The sequence below is a fragment of the Chaetodon auriga genome, chromosome 11, assembly GCF_051107435.1.
Source record: "Chaetodon auriga isolate fChaAug3 chromosome 11, fChaAug3.hap1, whole genome shotgun sequence".
NCBI lineage: Eukaryota > Metazoa > Chordata > Actinopteri > Chaetodontiformes > Chaetodontidae > Chaetodon > Chaetodon auriga.
This window is the reverse complement of record NC_135084.1, coordinates 8683990-8703925: the sequence shown is the minus strand read 5'-3', so window position 1 is coordinate 8703925 and position 19936 is coordinate 8683990. Positions and strand designations below refer to the sequence as shown.

Sequence of the window (19936 nt, the reverse complement as noted above, 5' to 3'; positions counted from 1 at the left end):
CTGTGGTTGTTGCAGTGATGACATGATGAATGACAACAACTGAGAGAGAGCATATTTGGACAACCACAGTTTAGAAAACAGACAGAACCACGACAGATGACAGAAATACACCACACACTCAGACCCAGTTCTGGCCAAAGAGCAGCTCTACGCAAGACATCCAGACGGAAAAGCTATTTTTATGCTTCAGCTGTTCAAATATTAAATATGTATGTATTTTATTTGTCAGTGGGGGGAAGCAAAGTTCAGGGATATGCACTTTACTTGGGTATTCCTATTTAATGCCACTTTATACTTCTAACTCTAGTACAATTCAGAGGGGAATATTGTACTTTGGACTCTGCTACATGGTAATATGTAATGCTTCGACACACTTTCCTTTTACTTTGCTACTTTAAACATCTAAAACATATATATTCACATTTTTAATACTATTTTTACATAAGCTTCTATAGTTGATTTTTAGTAATTTTTTATCCATTGTTGATTTTATTTTGGATTTCTTTAATTGTCTATTTGAACTACTTGTTCTGTTTTATACCCCTTAATTAATAATTATCTTATCTTAACCCACAGAGAAATGAAAAGCTCTCATTGGTCAGGTGGTAGCCTCTGAATTTTCAGTCATGCTAGCAGGCGGGTTTGGGGATGGCAATATCCATCTGTAGGTCAACCACTTTGGTCCAGACTTAAACGTCTCAATAAATGGTAAATGGACTGCATGGTGTGAATTTAAATAACTTAACCTAGTGCATCTGGCAAATTTCAATGTGTCCAATACTTTGGTTTGTGACCAAATACCTGCAAACTAATGACATTCCCGTCAGCCTCATCTGAACTTTGTGTTCAGTGTTAATGTGAGCATGCTAAACATCATGCTTGCTAAAGATTTGCTCTTGAACATTGTAGCTGGGAGCATGATAGCATGCTGATGTTAGCATTTCACTGAAAGCACCTCAGGGTATAGCCTCATAGAGCTTCTAGTGTGCCTGTAGACTTTGTTCAAGTGTGTTCGTGTAATGCTTTATTAAGGTAGTGCCTCGTGTTTGCTGCTGTAGCTTTGACAGTAGAAGTGAAACAACATTTGACAACTGAAGACATGCATATGAATATCACTGAGACAGTTTCATGACAACTTTTCCACATGTCATCTTGCCAATTATTTCTTACTGCACAGTTCAAACACATGTTCTAAACTTGCTTTCCTCCAGTCCCGATATGCTGATTAACCTTCAAACTCGACGACTGCTTGAAATGCTGGTCACACACGTGAAGACTTTTCTCCAGTACGGATAAGCTGATAAACCTTAAGGTCATCTGAGTGACTGACTCTTCCCACACTGGCCACAGAGGTATGTCTTTTCTCCAGCACGGAAAAGCTGGTGAGTCTTCAAATGTGATTATTAATGAAAACTACGCCCACACAGGTCACACAGGTACAGATTTTTTTCAGTGTGGATATGCTGATGTTGATCTCCATTTATACTCTCCTCGATCCAATCATGAGGTCTGTCTGAGTTTGTGCAGGTCTGCTTGTATAAACCAAAAAAAACAAGAGTGTAGGAGGGTATTAAATGGTAAACTCTTCCTAATAACAGTGGTAGAGCTGTCCTGCTACCGGAAAAATTGGACATGGCAGAAGTGAAAAATGGAGTGGGGATTCTTTTGTCAAGCCTACTTCTGTCTCTATGAAACCTGAGAATGCATTCTGGCTCTTACACAATGGCGTCCTAATAACCACACTGAGGGATCTTCAAGATCAGTTTTATCAGCTGGAAATGAGATATTTCAAAATCCTGCACCTGTGGCTTTAAAGAACACACGATCATTTTAATGATGCTGGTATGAAGTGAGGAGTTGGGGATCATCCCTGAAGTAGGTAGTGAGAATAGCTTGTCAAGAAGCTGAGAGTAGTTTTTGAACCTGAAAAGTAGCTGAGTTACAATATCATTCACCCATTTAAAAAATATTTAGTAAGTGAAGATTTATGTTGCAGCAGACAAACTTGAGTTACAGTAAACTCATGCAGGTACCATGAACTATGATAAGGACCATCACATTACTTTTCACACAAAAAAAAATCTAAAATAATGATATTAAATAATTATTAAATAGTAATTACATGAATACAAATGTATCAAATAAATATGAATTCACTGACTGTAAATTAAAGGAATACTCTCTCTGAAACACAGAAACACACATTTCTCCATGTGCCACAAATGATCGGCAGGTAACTGAAACACATCACTTGAACTGGACATTGTGTTACAGTTAGTGACGCTGTCGTGACTTCCTGTTAACATCAGCGATTTACACGTGACTGCTACCACTGAGCGGGGCCAAACGAAGACATTTCAAATTCTACACAGTGCGAGTAAAGCAACTGTCTGCCGGTGATCTGGTTACTCGCATTAAGCAGACATAAGAGAAAGAGCATCTGTCTGGAGTAATGCTTTCAAAAAAATACACAGGCTTTGTGTGTGCATTTATAAACATCTACAGCTTAAAAATTAACTAATGCTTTATTTGGATAATACAAATGGAACAATAAAACAATTTAAGTGTAGCTATTACAGTCAGTCATTCATTGATGATTTCACCAAACACCAAAATAAGTCTTACAGTTTAAAATCAGTAACTAAACTCCCGGTAAGCTAACAACGGTTGCTTCCTGAGCTCTTTATCTGACAGGCAAACAAAGTTCTTTTGTCTGGATTGAAGTTCTCTTGATGATACCCTCCTCTAAACTTTGTCTATAGACCATTAACTACGAAGTAAACATCTGAAGAAAGCTTGTTCTTTCTTACCGTTTAAGTGTGAATACGGTCCTGCAGGTTAATGGAGGTCTTCATGTAGTCAGAGAGGTTTGACAGATATGCTGAGGGTCTCCATGGTAACCAAGGCTGAATCCAATTCACAATTCCAAAATAAACACGCCGAAACCATAGAGCAGTCCATGCAGTAAATATGTGAGTCCTGACAGCTTCGCAACATTGCACCCGGAGCAAAGCTTTAAGCCACAATAACACATTTAAAGACAGGGTCACTATGGGTATTTGTCACTTCATGCAGCTGTGTAAGCAAACTACGGCCCACTGACTGCAGAACATGAGTCAAACATACAGAGAGCCTTTTCACTCCTCACACGGACCAACAACAACTTCATATCCACCAGAGCCGGATGAACTGCATGTTGTCCAACTACAATTGTCTGGAATCACAAAGCATTTCTCTCACACTGAACTCAGCTTTATATTAAATGATAGTGTGCACAATCCATTGAGCAGTTTTAGATGTAACAGCCATTAATCTTGATGAGAAGGACGCAGCATTCACGCAACATTTAGTAATGTTCAGAAAAACTATTTGTTGCCAAGGCTGTGACAAAGTCACGAAAACACAAAAGCAGTTCATTTATTATTGATTTCCTCCATGAACTGCAGCGCTGATGCAACTGCTTTTAATCTGAAAGAGTGACACATCATGATGAAACAAAACAACATATTGGACACGAGTGCAAAAATTAGTTTTACTTTTGTAGTGGTGTCGTGCTCCTTTTGTGTGTCCGTGTGTGTGTGTGTGTGTGTGTGTGTGTGTGAGCGTGTGTCAGCAGTGCACTGTCACCTACCTACAGCCAGCAGGGGTTGGTAGTGGTTGATGTTTTTGGTGGTAAGAGGTGGACACATGCGGATGGAAAATGGCGGCAGCGGCAGACCAGACAGCAGGCCAGTCAGCAGGAACTTCAGCTGGACCTCTTGCTGATTGGATGATATAGGAGGAGTCTCACCAGCTATCAAGGTCTGACCTGGAGATAAATACAGTATGATTTGCACTGCTGCAGCAACACGAGAGGTGTTGTGAAATGTCATTTTTCTTTACAGTTTTTGGAATTTCCTTCCTTTTCCTTAACCCAGGGCAAACAATCTGCAATAAATCAGTGTAACAGCTTGACATCTGTTTACTAAATGACATCAGAACAGTTTATGTAACTGAAGTTGCAATTGGGAATGTGTGACGAGGCTGTTTGCCCCTGATCCTTTAATACCGTGCTCATATAATATTTCGGAAAATGTTAAAATTAGTCAAGCTGATCCAATTAAGATTCTATTTCCTGGCAGCTGAAAAAGTCTACATTAAGAAAATACGGCCTGAATCATGACTTTACTTCATTTGTTCTCTGTACGTTTCTATACTGTGTTTTATGGTATTTTGTATAATATCTGTAGAGGGAGTATTTTCGGGCTGTAAATGTTTGGGAAGGACGGTCTGGACAGGATTTAACAGCTACTCTGGAGCAACCATCCGTATGGATATTTCATGAAAACTTCTGGCAGCAGTTTATTTGTCTGTGCCAGTTCTTCACTCGCTTGCAAAAATGTGCATTAGGAATAGGTTAGCGGAGATAGTTTGGAGTTTCAGCCCACCTGCAGCACTGTGCCTTAAACAAAGACATCAGATACATTTCAACATGAAATGAAGCACAAACTACTAACAAACTACCAACTGAAGCTTCCCAATGTATCTACGGCAACAAAATCAGCTAACGAACGGCATCCCAGAGTCGCTCTCTCCACAACTCCAGATGAGGCTGCATATACATGAGACAGACACGGTGTCCTAATTTTGTGCAGGTGTGAGTCGTCCTACATTCGTCCCGTGCCACTGTATCATCAGCGCCCTGATGAAGGCATGAGCTGAACCATGTTGGAATAGAGCACGGGGAGAAGTGTGTGATCATCGTTCCCTCTTCTTTTCAGAATTCTAGACACCTATTTGTAACAGAGCTCATTAACAAATATAACTTACTGATCTAATGCAGACCTGTTCTTTGGCTGAGGTAGAAAAGCTCACACGATTTGAGCGCGACAGAAAACAACCTATACTGCTGCTTTCTTTAAACTGTGGCCAGGTGGGCAGTTTTAATCATCCGAAGGATTGACTTCAGACAATTAAGCCACAGACTCATCCAGGACTTCATTTCAGTACATTTCTAATACCATAGAATTTCCCACTATGCATATGAGATCCAGTGGACACACCCTGATTTTACTGAGGCATGCATTTTGATGGCATTGCCACAATCAGACAGTTAATGGCTACATTTTATACGTTCTAAATGAGCAATCCTCTCCTTTTGTGCATTTGCTGCCGGGCTTTAGGACATCCTCTGAGAGCGCAACAACCTTGAAGTTATAATTGCCACTGGTTGAAAAATCCATTTCGTTTTCATTTCATGCACTACAATAACCTTCTTTGCATTGGAACATTGGACATTTAATGTCTCTCTAAATGAGCGTCATTGCAGTGCACTGAAGACACAATAAAATGAGATGAGGACATAATTCTGTGCAAACCAATGCATCACTAAAAAAACAAACCATATATACAAATATGTCTTTCTCGGCCCACGGCGACGATGAGGTTTGCGTTTGCTGACTGATGCCCTTCTTGTGTCAGACAATCAGATTTTAACAACAAGTTAACTTTTCACAGAATTTTAGCAACCTGCAGGCCAGTGACATTCCCTCACAACAAGAGCTTTCGTAAGCAACTGTCAGATAGAGCTTTTGCTGCAGGCAGCAGCTTGCTCCAATCTGTGTGTGTGTGTGTGTGTGTGTGGAGTGACAGCAAAATCCCCCCCTCTTATGCCAGCATAACTACTACTGCTTCAACTCCCCAAGGCCCTCTGCTCACTGGCAGTTCAACTCTCGCTGAATACAACTGAAAAAATGCAAAAAAAATAAAATAAAATAGGAACAAACAAAAAACGTCCTGAGTCTCATTACTATTCTATACCCACATTCATCTTTTGATAGGCAGCTCTGCTCTAAATCACCAGGGAAGAGGAGAGGGTGAGTGGACTAGAGAGAGAGAGAGAGAGAGAGAGATGGAAACACATCATAAGCAAAAGGATGAGACAAAAGTGAAAGAGAGGAAGGGCCAAGCACCCATGGGACTCTTTGTGCAGAGCTGCTCAGACTGGGGAATAACGGCGGGCTGTGCGGTGTGCAGACGAGTCACACATGAAAGCAGAAAGTGAAGGGGTGCCCCGAGGCGCGCACAACTAACCGAGGTACGACAAAAGAGAACCAAGGCCCGCGCACAAAAACACATATGTATATGTAACCACACTCACACACATACACGGGTCTCCTTGGTTCTTTTTAGTTTTCACGTGTTCGTTCAAAAATGAAAGTCATCCTGTGGAGAGAGAGTCATGTTGCCTAACATGACGGCGCTGCAGGCACCCACACGTCTGGCGGTTGCTATGTGGCGCCGATAGTGATGTGTAGGGTCGTACCGATCATGCTGTTGAGAGAGAGATCCTGAATCCTTTTCTGGTTTGGACCCAGCGGAGCCCCACAAAACGACACGGGGGAGTAGAGCGGCGAAAGGCCCGAACTGACAGAGGGGGAGAGAGAGAGAGAGGGAAAGCTCATTACATACAGCCTGAAAGCATGACACACATCTGTTATTCAAACCAAATGAATGGAGAAGATAAATGAATTTTGCTTGTGCATTGGCACAATGATGTGATGCGCTTTTTAAGAAATTACCACACCAGAGGGAGACAGCGGGGTTCACAGGGGATGACATGTGTACTGATTCCTTGTATTGATTAGATGCCGCTCCATAAAAGACAGAGATGATTACGGGAAACATTATTCATGACTGCTGCAAACTGTGCTGCAGCGTATACGATCGGGGCCTGACCTCTGATCGAACAGGTACAGCAGAGTGAAACCTCCCGCTCTGACTAACTCATCTTAATTCATCTCTGCACGCTCAGCGCACCGTGACAACACCACCTCACACAGAGAGTGTGATAATTCCTGTCGGTGTATCAAACCATCTCTTCAGGATTTGTTTTGGCTTTCAAATCGAAACGCCGTGCGCCTGAATGTTACGGCAATCACAAGGAAGCATCTGATTATTAATTTAGCGGAGCGTGAAAGACAATTGCCATCATCTACGCAGTCCCGAAATAGAAAGCCCACCTGTCTGAAACTTCAAGCAAATAAATCAAACAAGTCTATAATAAGACAATTCATCACAGCGCGGCTGAAAGCACGAGCATGTCACCGCTCTTTAAGTCGGTGCTGTAGATTTCTCTCGTTTGCCCAAAATAAATCCTAGTTTTGGTTCGCTCACAGGCAGAAACCTCTCTCTGCCTCACGCAGGAATCTAACTTGAGAGAGAAATACAAAAACTGTCTCCTCGACAGCAGCAAGGGAGCGCTCCATCAAAGGGAAGCAGAACTCATCAACGATAGCTAAACTCCGTGCAACCCCCACCTGCACTACTCACTAAGAAGACTAAATATAGCTCAGAGGATTATGTAGTTTAAAGTCAGTTTAAGTCACCTCAGAAAATATTAAAACTTTTAACCATTACCTCTCCCTGCCATTTCAGCCACCATCTAAAAATCTGTAACGTAGCTCTGCAGTGTTATTTGTGAGTGTGTGTTTATACCTAGGATTGGCAGCAGCCCTGCCAGTGTGTGCTTTGAGCTCCCACAGCATGACTCTGCCGTCGCTGACCATTAGCGAAGCGTTGTTTTCATTGACAGGGCAGATGACCATGCGGTACGGCCGGACCGTCTTGGTGACTCGGATGGCATCGCACTGAGAACGCAGGTCGTACACAAGCTCGTGGACACTCTGCTCAGGATCTGAGGGAGAGGAGGAGGGATGGAGGCAGAGATCAGAGGAACAGAAGGAGATAAGGGTGGTTAAAAAGGTAGAGGGAGACAGCATGAGAGTGTGGGGGAGTGGAAAAGAAAGAAGAATGGCGGGCGATAAACAAACGCATGAGATGGAATCAGGGCAAATTCGTGAAGGCAGGAATGGAAGGGGACACAAACAAGGAGGAAAAAAAAAAGAGAAAACGTGGGAGAGGACATTCAGTCGAAAGTAAAGGGAAGAGAGATAGAAACCGATTGGGAGACCGGTGAAGACAAGTGTGAGAGGAGGAGGAGGAGGAGCAGAGGAGAGAGATACAGAGAATGATTCAAAGAGATAAGAAAGAAATAAGCAGATAAATAAGTGTGAGAGTCTCACAAAAGGAAATGGCAAGAAATAGAAAAATGAGTAGCATGGAAGAGATAGTAAGGAGAGGAAGTGAGGGAGATTCAGAGAGGCGGTGGACTCCCATTGGCCTGTGAGACACTGAGCCAAAGATGAATGAGAGAGTAAGAGGCTAAATGTCCACTGGAGCAGAGACAGTCTGCAGGCTCTGACTGCAGTGCAGGTCGGCACAGGAATCAGAGCGGTTTGTGAGTGCTGTGTGTGTGTGTGTGTGTGTGTGTGTGTGTGTGTGTGCATGTCTCTACAAAGGGGATTCATACCTGCTGCTTCCTCTGGAGTGGTAGTGGAGCGACACACTCGGAGGGTGATACACCCGTTCTCATGGAGACAGTAGAGGGCGTCCCGCTGAGCACAAGGAATCACCTAAACGCAGGAAGTCAAGGAAACGGGTGATGATGCGTTCATGATCAAGTTTACCACCGGTCTCTTGAAGGCGAAGCGTTGAACAGGTGGCGTTAAGGTTGCTCTTAGCACCGCGTCGATGTGTCATTCTGTTTGATTTAGTGCAAACACCAATGTAAGCAAACGCTACCAGGCCTTATGTTGATCTGAAAAAGATGGGTTTTTAACTTGTTAGTCAGCACAGACAGACAGAGTCAGGCCTCTAAATAACAACAAATTCATTATTCATGTACTTTTCAATTCATCAATTATTCATTCAGTCTATAACAATGTCAGAAAATAGTGAAGAATCCACTTCACAATTTACTAACGCCCAAGGTGACGTCCTCGCCTCGCTTCCTTTGTCCAACCAAGAGTCCAAAACCCAAAGAGAATCAATTCAGAATAAGAAAATAATAAAACAGTCAAATTGGAGAGTTTTCAAGACTTTTCAACTGTCAAAACAGCCAAAGATAGAGTTTCTGTCGATTATCTGTTAAAGTGTTTCTACACAGAACAAAAAACATTATTTGTTGTTGGGTTAACAGCTGAGCAGATGTGATGGTGATAGCTTTTGCTTTAAAGATAACTGGCTCAATGCACCCTCAATGGATGAAACAAGCAGAGGCGATCTGCTCTGAGACGCCTGTGAGCTGAGGATCGATTGTGCCAAAGAACACCAATGAGGAGAAAAGAGACACGATGCTCAGCACAGTTTCAGCTTTCAAGCAGAGGAACGGAGTTTGAGTGGAACTGAGGGGTTACTGCCTACACTTTTAGTAATTAAATGCCATTTTCCATTTATCATTTTTCAATTTTGAGCATCTTTTTGAGCAATCGCTTTTGCTGTTCTTTCTCCATCAATCACTCCCAACCCAGATCCCCACCACATGCATTACAGTGATAGATTTTGTCTTGGATTGCATTCGATGTACAGCTGTCGCACAGTACGTGTACCTGATGAACTGGAAACTCTGTGTACATTGTTTATGTGCCAAATCTGACAGTGTGCCGTATACATGCTCTTGTTACGCTGTTTTTCCTTGGCCCTTCTACACTCCGGCCTGGACTTTCGCTGAAGCTGTGTCATCAGTCATGCAAATTGGCTGCGTGACAAGCACTTTATAACACTTAGAGAAAGGGAGGCGTCGGCCGGGCAGAGCTGGACGGCTGAGTAATACTCCCATACACCCGCTACGTGATTTCAGACTTATTCTGCGACTACAAAGGCTTGTTCTCCACCTTTGTTCTGTTGAACCATGGATGCATATTAAAACAAGATCGCTGGCAACCCCCCCCCCCAAAAAAAACTATGCTTTACAAAAGTAAAAATAAAATGACAGAACACAATTTTGCACACAGAAAATGTCAATTGGCCACAGCGATAAAGTGACGCACAGAGTCCTCCCGTGGTTTTACATTTGAAAAGACATATTGTGCCTTAAATAGAGTAGAACCACCGCAGTGAAAACCGTGAGTTGTACTCTGAGAAATGATAAGCCACCACAACGGTCATTCCCTCACAGACAGACCCAGAGTTGGGAGCGAGAGCGGAGTGAATAGAGCGACATTAAGAGACAGTTTCTGTTCCATTACTGGCTCTGCAGCCGTGACGAATCCTTTATCTAACACCCCCCACAGCATTCATCAATTTTCAATTAGAAATCCAGACTCCAAAAGATGGGAATTGGCACCTAAAGGTCACCGCTGCTGCTGAGTACGACCACAGAAAGGAGCAAGAAGTCAGGCGGTGCATAGTGCCGGTGAGACTTTTTTTTTTTTTTTTTTTCTCACTGTAGCTCAGCACTGCGTGGCCCTGCTGTGCAGCCGTCAGACCTTGATGAGGTGAGCGGTGAGAGGGAGGGAGGGAGGAAAAGTAGAGAACTTTATCATTCATGGCAGGGGAATTGGCTTCCTGGAAGAATCATCCATAAAAAAAAGGACAGATTTTGGTAAAGCCCTTCGAGTAATGCAATAAAGGCAGAAACTCTGCACTGGGTTCATTTGAGGGGAGGAGAAAGATGGTGAAGTAGGAAGTGTGAAGAATGAAGAAGCACAGCCTTCCTTTCATTTATCTCACTTAGACCAGCCGAGACATCAGTGCAAACATTGTGCATGTTGTCTTTGCTTGGAACTTTCAAATACGCAGCAGGAACATTCAAACGCATTAGAAAAAGCGCTGAGAGCTGACAGATTTCTGACCTTGAAAAACTCCCGCAATTAACAAATGAATCACCTCATTTCCACCAAAAAATGAAGTTCCACAAACCGACAGTGAAAGTGAAAAATAATTAGTGTACCCTCCCTGTGATTCGTGAGCTTCACTGGGATCCTAATTACACAGAGTTTGCTGTCCATCTATGCGGCGCCTCACCTGAATGAAGGGCACACCCGAGCGCTCAATGGCCACCACGCCCACTGTCTGGCTCAGCTCCAGGTCCAGGATGAGGATCTCTCGGGGATAAAGCAGCAGCATGTGGTTCCTCTTGGATGGCAGGTAGGACAGCTGGAGGCAGTCGTTCAGCGTCACCGCCTCCGCACTGAGAGCGCCACAAAGCAGAGGGGGGATGGGAATTCATTTAGGTTATTATTATTGATCTTAAGTGGGAAATATCCGGAATGCACTTGGAAGAGCATGAAATACATTTATTAATTCATCGATAAATTAGCTGATTCCTACAGCGGCCAGTGTTGTTAATGCTTGTAATAAACTCAATCTACGTTTTCAAAGAGGTGAACATTTTAATGAGTGGAAATGAAGGTCAGGAGGGATAATGGGATGCATTGCCAGTCTTACTCTGCAGACGCATCACCAAAGATATAATGAGTCTCTGCTGTAACAACAAATGCGCATGAAATATGCAAATATGACGTTGGCCAACATGACGATGGATGGGAAAGTAAAAACAAGTTTAATAAGAACTGTCTCATTTCTAACATCAACTTGATCTTTATTCATGTTTTCCATACAAAAGGCTGAATAAATTAGTTACTACTGCTGTGATCTCTGTGAGTCACAGACAAATGAGGGAGAACTTAAGAGTGAATTTGGTCTAATGATGGAAGGCTGATGAATTAAGCAGCGTCAGACAAAAACCCTCCCGTTACTTGGAGTCCTAAGAATGTTAAACTAAGCCTGTGTGCTGTGACTTCTTTCATGTGTGTTTAAATTAAATACAAATGCCGTTTTCCACGGCAGCAGCCAGGTGCGATCTCTCCATATGACCAGAAAGCAGTCACAAATGTTTAGCGGTTCAGTCAAGAAAGATCAGAGGGGCTGATTTTCACAGAATCTATGAGCGGGGCCGCGGCCATAACTCATTCCCACAGCTTCATTTCTCCAGGTCACCATGAGATCAAATAAAGGCGAGACAAACTTTATAGCACAATGGAGATCATTATCACCCCGGGGAAAGCGTGACAGATAAAATGGACTCAATAGGGCACCCTTTAAGAGATGCTGAGCTAAATCACACTGTTACCAGCTTACTGAAGTCAGGAGACGCCGAGATAGAGGCTGAAATGACTGAGCCACCAAAGGCAAAACATCAGAGGGAAACAGCAAGAATTCTGTATCTTAGATGCAAAAAAGAAAGCAACAGATCTTCAGAGAGGAAAAACAGAAAAGAGAAGAAAAGTAACCCCAAACCCTCCCAAAATATTCAGCTGTCCAATTTCCAAAACATCACACAGTCCTCACATCTCTCTCTCTCGCCCTCTCTGCTGTGAACAAGAATGAAGGCTGCAGCAGTCAGTGGATCATACATAGTAATACACATGTATTCATGTGTGTGCGCACACACACACACAGAGTGTGAGTTGTAAAAGGTGGGTGTGCTAGCACTGTAGGCTACCTCAGAGGACTGAAGTTTCAAAGAACTCTGGGCTCCTCCTGTAATATACTCTTCTTAAATAAACAGAAATGACCCAAAGAACATTAAAGAAGGTGTTTCTGCATTATGGTGTCAGCTTGAGCTCCTGATGTATAGACAACACAGAAAAAACTCACACAAATTGATACTGGCAGGCAGTGGTGTGCGAATCAGGAGTTTGGCTCGGATTTGCACGAGCATCGAATATGTGCATAATTACGTTTTCTAACTGGGGCCCTGTGGTCTTGAAGATGAGCTGGTCTCCACTGGACGTGGCTAAGAAAAAAAACAACAACAACAACAACAACAACTTGCCCACTTGAGTTGGTCGTGCCCTTCTTGAACTTTAGATTACTGATCTTTTGTTCCTTTCGCCTCCGACGCAGAGGTTATGTCTCGGTTTGGTTTGGTTGTCAGCAGGATTACAGAAAAACTACTGGCCCGATTTTCAAGAAACCTGTAGGAGGATACGCTAATTATTTTTCACGTTGGTGAACACTGCGAAAAGCGATTAAGGGTATTTGGTCCTGACGGAACAAATACCACAAATCTTAAGAAAAAGTAAAATTCAATAGGCACAAAAACTATAGGAAATACAGTGACTCCACATTCACAGGCACCAGTTATCCACACACACATTTGCTCAAACTTCACACAGAGAAACAACAGAACAAACTTCCCTTGTTTTCAAATCCCAGTGTTGTCAGGTATGGCGTTCACGTGTGTGTGAACACGCAGGCATGCTTGAACGTGAAGCCCATTTCTGCTATCTTGATAAAGGGAGTGGCAAACAGCCAGATTAATGGTCGCCTGATGAGGCACTAATGTGCATGATATAGTACTGTATTCAACGACTTTCTGATAACAGCCTGGGTGAGCAGAGTCCTGTTTAAACTCCCATCTATCAACATAGGAAGACACAGCCAGAGGGGAGAGATAGTGTAACACCCAAAATGACAAATACCCAAAATCGACACACAGACAAAGGTAGACTGACGGAATGCAGCAATTACACACAGCGTGAAAGGTGAGGGAGGAAGGTGTCAATTACCAATGGAAGACACAAAGACTGAAATGGGAGGTGAGATACAAAATAAAGACAAGTAAGATTAATGGAGTGTTTGCTATTACAGCTTGTTGGGTGGGTGGACAGAGAGGCCGGGGTGCTGCGGCTATAAATAAGCCTGTTTGACAGTCACAACCGCTCAGGCAGGAAGCTGCCAGCACATCAAACAAGCCTTTGGTTCCCGATCTGTCGAAACTTTTGGAAAGTAACGCCTCACACAATTTTACAAGTTTGTCACTTAGTGGCATGAAAATCAGGTTAGCTGCTACTTCATACGTGTTTCAGCGTTAAAAAGCGATGGAGTAAATCTGCCAAATGATCACGTCTTTCCTGCTCTTCAGGGAGATGTAGACTCCTGACACTTAACTCGATTCATCACCAGATCTAAGCTTAACTGAAATGACACTTCATCCCAAAAAAAGCTTCAATTTGAACAGGGTCAAATCAATCAGTGTCAAACCATGATGGGGACAAAAAAACTCTGCAGCATTCCAACAAACCATGACACAAACAGGCTGACTCAACCTGTTGAGAGCTCATCCAAACGATGGCTCCCTCGACTCGTCCTTTTACTTTGCATTTCGCACTCGTATCTTACGGGACGAAAAAATTCGACTAATCAAACAAGACATATTCAGTGCCTGAATATGTTGCCTGGCGGCAGAGGACACACTGTAAGATAATTAACACATGCTGACAGGTGCAGAATCACTGCAGGTCAAGGGCGCATACATACACTTTGTAGCTGAAGATGCCCTGAGCCTGATAAATTGTCTGTCTGAGAAAATTATCTCTCAGAACTTTGAATAAAAACTCCAATGAGTTGACCCTGAAAAACGTCCTTCAGTCCCAGTTGCATAAGTAACACTGCACTTGAAATGCAGAGCAGGTTATGAGAGATTTCCAAGACGGATCTATGAGCAAGATTGTTTAAATATGCAATAAATGTATTCATACGTTCTAAAATACAGATCTGGAAGTAAAAGTCAGAGGCTCTTACGTGGGCTTTTCATTGGTGATGAGCACTTTGACCTTGTTGAGGGCCTTCTTGGCGCCGGTAGGGGCCGGGGCAGCAGCGGGCGCAGGCTTGCTGTGGGCAGGGCTTGCATGGGGGCTGGCGATGTAGACTTTTTTGCCGGCACTGCCCGGTGGCTTAGAGTAGCTAAAGTCTGTGATAAAGACTATTCCTTCGCTGGTCAACACTGCCAAGTAAAATAAAAAAATAATTAAATAAACATTATGAAGACTTGTCACAGGTGGCGTGTTAGCAACTCAATGTATCTGATACATGTTAAGATATATTAGAGCTTCAGCTGCAATATAGAGACAAGACATGTATATGTGGGCGAGAAAGTGAAGAAGTGAAACGGTGGAGAAACTAAGGCTGAGTCAGATGTTGTTCACCTACACGCCATGTTGGAGGGGTCAAAGGGGTCAAAGGAAAAGGAGAGGATGTTCTCAGCGTAGCTCTTCTTCCACAGCTTGGTGCCTGTGTCTCCGTTCCACAGAACGATGTAGTTGGGAGGGTGGATGGCTAACAGCAAATCGCGAGACGCATCCTGATTCCACAACCACTCCAAATCTGGCAGAGAAAGAAAGCAAGGCAGAGAGGAGAAAGCGGGGATGAAGAGGATGGAGGCGTAGTGTGCGCCAGGAGGAAAGACAGAATGATGGTGAGAGCATCTTAATGAAAACAAATAGCCAACAACAGCTCAATGTTTCTCCTTGGCAGAGCTGCCAGGGAAATGTCCCCCTTCTGTACAGAGCTGGGGGACGGCAAATCAATCCAGGGCTACATGACGGTAAAGGTATCGTGAGGTGGTTCCTGGAAGATCTCTTACCCTGGATGGGTTTGGAGTGCTCCTGGATCTCGCAGTGGGCAGTGCCGCTGACCACATCCCACACTATGATCTTCCCCGAGGCGTCTCCCGAAGCCAGCCGCAGACAGTAGGGAGAGCTCAAGTTGTGGTAGTAGTTTTCCCTGGACCATTTCACCTACCAAACACAAAACATATGCTGAGTATCTGGAGGTCACAACGGAAACACTGCAAGACTTCCTGCACATTTTTCCATTTGTGTATTGAAAGTAAACAGCAGGCGCTGACGGTGATAACGTTTTTCAGACAGGAAAGGTCATGAATTTCGCTAATTACACAACCGAAGCAAACAGCAAACCAAACCCACACAGGGCTTGTTCTGCATTAGTGCTTTTACAGATTTTAACTAATAACCAGCGCACAGAAATTGAGGCTTCAGGCAGCCAGACGCAGAAAATTGACAAATAAGGACACAAACCATATAGGAGGCACAAATCATTGAAATGCAGCCAATGCAAGCTCTACACTTAAGAAGACAAATGACTCTATGAACAAGTTGCTGTTTAAATAATTGATTCTGTCTGTGTATTTGTTCTGAATGAGCATGCTCTTTACCGTGGCTGCTGCTGCTTCTTTTTTTTTTTTTTTTTTTTTTTATTTTCATTCAGAAGGCTTTCTTATGTCAGGCTAGGTGGTGAGGAATGGCCCAGTGCTGTGGCTGCGGTGCTTTACAAGATTAAAGTGTGCTTTGGAGTGAGGAATGAGAGCCTTGGATTGAGCCCAGGCACTGATAATCACTGTAGAATTTATTGCCCATTATTTACCTTTCTACAAAACACACAAACATTCGTACACACATACCCGCACACGTGCACACACACACACACAATAGGAGACTTCATCAGTTCAGAAGCAACTTTTATCAGTGTTCTGTTGTTGGCTTAAACAGTGAAGCAGAGCTGAACCTGTCTGCCAGAGAGGGATGAAAACCACTTAGCTCAAGGTCACACAATGCTGACATTAATACCCAGTGAAAAAATATCACTCCATCAGCAGGCGTATGATTAGGTTTCATCAGGAAGCACACGACCAGCAAAGAACTAACACATATGGAAAGGACATGCAGTATGACAAACAGTAAGTGCACTGAAGACATTTAAAAGACTTCATATACACATGGGCTAACTTAATGTGGAACAAGTGTCCCACATCAGAGTTTATCCATTCAATGAATTCTTTTCACACTACTCAGACTAAATTGTCACATTAATTCTTTAACGTAAACTTAAAATATTCTGCAATAAGTTGTCAGTTATTTCTGCCTTCTTATGTTTGCTCAGCTTAACTTATTGACATATGCAAAGTTTTATTTTGCAGCCTATGGAGCAGAGCTGCAACCATTACTCAGTTATCTGATTAATCAATTGGAAAAAAGTTGACTGGCAACAATTCCTATGATCAATAAATTAGTCCACTCATTCTTCCCCACACAAATGAAATGAAACTGATGAAAAAATGTTAACTTAAACTCACCTTGACCACGTTAGCTTTGTGCCTCTCCAACACCTGGATGGTCTGGGACGTCTTTGGATCGATGATGAGAATGCTGGAGTGACATCCCTGAGCTATCAGCCCCTGCCAACCCCTACAGTAAATGAAATCCAGGGAGAATGACAGGAAGGGGAGAGTAACACAGAAAGAAGAAGGTGAACGATGAGGTCGGTGTGTGAACTGAAGGTTCTTCTTGCCACAGAACAAAAGAGAAAGCTAGAGTCAAATGATGCACAAGACCACATAAAGCAAATTTCAAGGTGTGAATTTAAACATTTGTCTTTTTGGCCTAACACTGGTTTGCATAACCCATGCCATGAATACAGGAGAGATTACACAAACCAGTGTAATCTCTCCTGTGAATACAGTATGTGTCTGCATCGCTGCTTTGGACCCAATGCCTATACCTTCCTCTTTCAGTGTGCAACTGTGCATAAAACGTCTGCATGCACATGTGGCTGGACCTCGAGCAGACTGCAGAAGAATCAGAGCTCAACTACACATCGAGTTATGAAACTCAAATATAAGAGATTTTCAAGTCCAGGTGCAGTGAGCTGATATAATTCACACGACCAGAAATCAAAACAGGGAGATAATAACAGAAAAACGACAACCATACATATCTACCATAGAATTCACATGCTGTCGACCTGCATGAGACAAACAACATCGACAACATTTGCACTTTGGGCTGAAAGATATGCAAAATATAAATAAATAAATAAAATGAGATTGCCATGATCTTGTTGTGATTGCAGTATGAGCCACAAGTTTAATGGGAATGGTAATGTTAGCATGCTGCTCCTGCTATTGCACTTGACCATACTGCAAATTTGTCAATATTTCGTCATGTGTTCAGCTCTATTGACACAAAGTATTTCTTTAAAGTTGATTAATGCAAACTGAGACGTCTCAGTTGTAAATATTGCAAAATTAGATGTATGAATCGTTGTCAGCCCCGTGTATGTTGAATAAAACTTGCAAACCTTGTCTAAAATCTCAATAATTTAGCACTGCGGTACCTTCAGCGAGGTCACACTGCAGTCACACTCTGCTCGGTTACTACGGGAAGATGTGGCTTAAACACAAAAGGCCCAGCAAAATGTCACATCACATCACATCACATGACACAGGATACCCTCTATGCTTCTCTGTTTGGATATGAAAAATCTACATCATCAGCATCAATGATCACTGTAATCTTTACAGACAGCAATGAAAGGAAACAATCCAATGAAACGCATACAGTGTAATTAGCAGGGTCGTAAACATGACCTGTCAGTCGCACATATTGACTAAATGGACCAGCTACAAAATAATGCTAACGGAAGAGGAGCAGTGCTCACCAATCTACGGCGGTTTTATTCTGCAAGTTGAGAGTGCCAGTCAACGTCCGAGCCGCGAGTTTGATGTTGACAGTGTACGGAATCATTATTGTTGATCAGTATTTCAGATACATTAACAGTTCTTGACCATTAGCGGTTACAGTTGATTAGCTCATACGGAGCGGCTCTGTTGAGAATTCTAACAGGAAATGATACAGTGCATCTAAATAGGGGACCGTGTGGAAACAAATCCCGGCGCCACAAGGTTCCACGACGGACGTCTCACGTTTGTCAATGCAGACGCCAAATGTTGAAATCAATAAATTCCTCTACAAAGTTTGACCCTTAAAAATAAATTGTTATAATAGCCTTTTATGCTGTTTTATTTTGTATTAACCATCCAACAGTACCATAACAAAAGAAACACTGTTAAAAAAAAAAAAAAAAAATGGGATTTTGACAGTTTTGCTGTGCTTGTTTTGTAAGGGGTACAGATGTGTCCTTATCTAATAATTGGAGAGCTGTGATTGTTCGATCTTTAATGAGTGTTTGATCTGAAAACCTAAATCTTCAGCGATAACATTCTGTTCCATAGATGGCATTGGTGGAGTGAAAATTTAATTATAATCAAGTAGACAAGCTGGCAGCACTTGACAATGTAAATCAAATATTCAATATCGCCTTCTGTCTACACAGAAGTTGTGTTTTCATTTAAACTGGATATCACAAGATAAATCCAAAGTATGATTACATAAAATATGTTAAATTTATAAATATGCCCATTTCTTTTTTAAAGGACCTGTTCAATGTGCCAAAATCTAGGACCTCAATGATTAATCAGCCTCCATAAATGACTTCATTGGTGTGGCTTATTTCATCATTTGTAATTGTATAATAGCTTATTAAATGTTAAACAACATCCAATGACAAACACTTGTCCCAGCAACTTACTGAAGCCCTCATTATAATTTGCCCCTGTGTGACTGATGATCTTATGCCCACTAAGAGTCTGAAGTACTGAGATCCCACACGGTTCAGAGTGGGTATGCTGCTTCAATCAGTATCCCATCATAGTGGCATCATAGTCTAGTCTGATGGTCTCGGAAGCAACACAGAGAAGAAGAGCAGTGAATGGCTTTTGGACACCACAGCTGTGCAAATTTAATCTAAACCACCTCAAATAACTGTTGGCATTTTGAACTGTCAAAATCTTTCTGCCGCTAATTTGGTGGCACTTTCTCCCTGCAGTGACCCAAGCTGGTACATTAGGTGATACGGAATGCACAACCATGACCCCAGGGGAAGAGCACATGCCCTGGATGATTCTTATAAAGGCAATATACCCTCACAGGTTTGACTGACATCCAATACAGTTTGCTCTCAGTTTATTAACAGCTCTGACACACACAACATCTGTAATTCCTGACATGTTCTCCTGTCAAACTCTGGAACCTCTGATCTTGTTGAGCATGAGGAGCTTCTGCCGACCGCCACAATCAAATGTCACCTCCTACACAGCCTATATCACACCAACTTAAACTTACTGTTGGCATCAAATCTTTCCTTGAGTCATGCCACTGTCATGCTATTTGTTAGTGTACAAAATGTCCTCAGCTCAGGCATAAGAGGAGTAACTCCCACAGACTGTGACATTTCAGCAAAAGCCCTGAAGTTCAAGATTCTCTGTGGGAAAACTGAACTGAGGCAAAGCTCACTGTACAACATAAAGAAAAATATATAGTCAAATGAAGCGTTATAATGAGGAACTGAAAGTGCAGAAAAACAGGAAAAAATTGCAACATGGACAGACAGTTTATCTGTTACAATTCAGTTT

The 19936-nt window shown here is 42.5% G+C and overlaps 1 protein-coding gene across 1 annotated transcript in view; it reads right to left on the bottom strand.

Annotated features, from left to right (window-relative positions):
• The window catches only part of wdr11 (WD repeat domain 11), a 49788-nt gene extending 31449 nt beyond the window's left edge, over positions 1–18339 (bottom strand). The window contains exons 1-10 of the mRNA XM_076743049.1: positions 18124–18339; positions 16760–16871; positions 15251–15404; positions 14818–14991; positions 14410–14611; positions 10846–11011; positions 8351–8453; positions 7477–7675; positions 6305–6405; positions 3632–3808 (exon numbers count right to left, since the gene is read on the bottom strand). Coding sequence (XP_076599164.1) covers positions 3632–3808; positions 6305–6405; positions 7477–7675; positions 8351–8453; positions 10846–11011; positions 14410–14611; positions 14818–14991; positions 15251–15404; positions 16760–16871; positions 18124–18209 — 1474 coding nt within the window. The 5' untranslated portion in view covers positions 18210–18339. The remainder of the gene's footprint in view (positions 1–3631; positions 3809–6304; positions 6406–7476; positions 7676–8350; positions 8454–10845; positions 11012–14409; positions 14612–14817; positions 14992–15250; positions 15405–16759; positions 16872–18123) is intronic.
• Between the last annotated feature and the right edge of the window lie 1597 nt (positions 18340–19936).